At 42.4% G+C, this 883-nt stretch overlaps 1 protein-coding gene across 1 annotated transcript in view; it reads left to right on the top strand.

Moving 5' to 3' along the window:
- Positions 1 to 383: 383 nt before the first annotated feature.
- Positions 384 to 883, top strand: part of LOC122264065 (neprilysin-1) — a 42,432-nt gene continuing 41,932 nt past the window's right edge. Inside the window, exon 1 of the mRNA XM_086556673.1 lies at positions 384 to 481. Coding sequence (XP_086412799.1) covers positions 384 to 481 — 98 coding nt within the window. The remainder of the gene's footprint in view (positions 482 to 883) is intronic.

Genomic DNA, 883 nt, shown 5'->3' with positions numbered 1-883 from the left:
TTGCACACCTGGATAATGGGTAGAGCTGTGAGCCAAAGTCAACGCAGAGCAAAGCATTGTAAAGGCCACCGACCTTGACTTTGATGTTATCTGAGTCTCTGCTCTCGATGTGTGCAGCAGTAAGACAAAGACCTTGCATCTGAGAGGTCTCTAGGACCAAGACCAAGATCCAGGAGAATCTGCTAGGTCAGTACGTACTTACAAATAGGAAATGTTAAGTTAACAAAGTAGCAGTGATTTTGGACTGCCAGAGTGCTATGTGTCTTCAAGGCTTTGATACTGCCAGTCCTGCTGTACGTCAGCGAAACCTTATCTTTAGTCTGTGTCTTGGAGACTCGTCTTGATACCTTTTGCAACAGCAGGTCCTTGCGGCGGATCATAGGATGCAGTTGGCAGGATCATGTAACCAACCAATGACTGTAATGAGAGACCGGCATAGGACCTGTTATTTACACAATCTAGGACCACCAACTCAGGTCATGTGGGTAATTAGCTCGGCTCCCTGTTGATGACTCCGACCAGCCCGGGGTGAGGGAGTCCCGTTGGACGAGCAAGGAGGTCATAGCTTGGGCAAAGTGATCAAATCTGCCATGAGGAAGTAGAGATGGGAAGGGTCCTTGCCCTCGTTAAGAGAGATCCTCGTGGCTTGAAGTGGAGGGTGGATGAGGCAAAGCGCCCTTATTATCATTATTGCGATTTATTACCATCATTGTTATCATTTTCGTTTTTATTTATAATTCTTATCATTATTGTTATACTTATTATTGTTGTTATTATCATTATTATCATTGCAATAATCCTTATCATTATTGTTATTGTCATCATCATCATCATTAGCATCATATTTATTATTCATATCATTATCATCATTATTATTAGCATT

This window comes from Penaeus japonicus, unplaced genomic scaffold (genome assembly GCF_977035675.1).
Source record: "Penaeus japonicus unplaced genomic scaffold, GWHDUDI00000001_assembly GWHDUDI00000033, whole genome shotgun sequence".
In the NCBI taxonomy this organism is placed as follows: Eukaryota; Metazoa; Arthropoda; class Malacostraca; order Decapoda; family Penaeidae; genus Penaeus; species Penaeus japonicus.
Note: the sequence above shows the minus strand (reverse complement) of the source record. Positions and strands in the feature narration are given on the sequence as shown.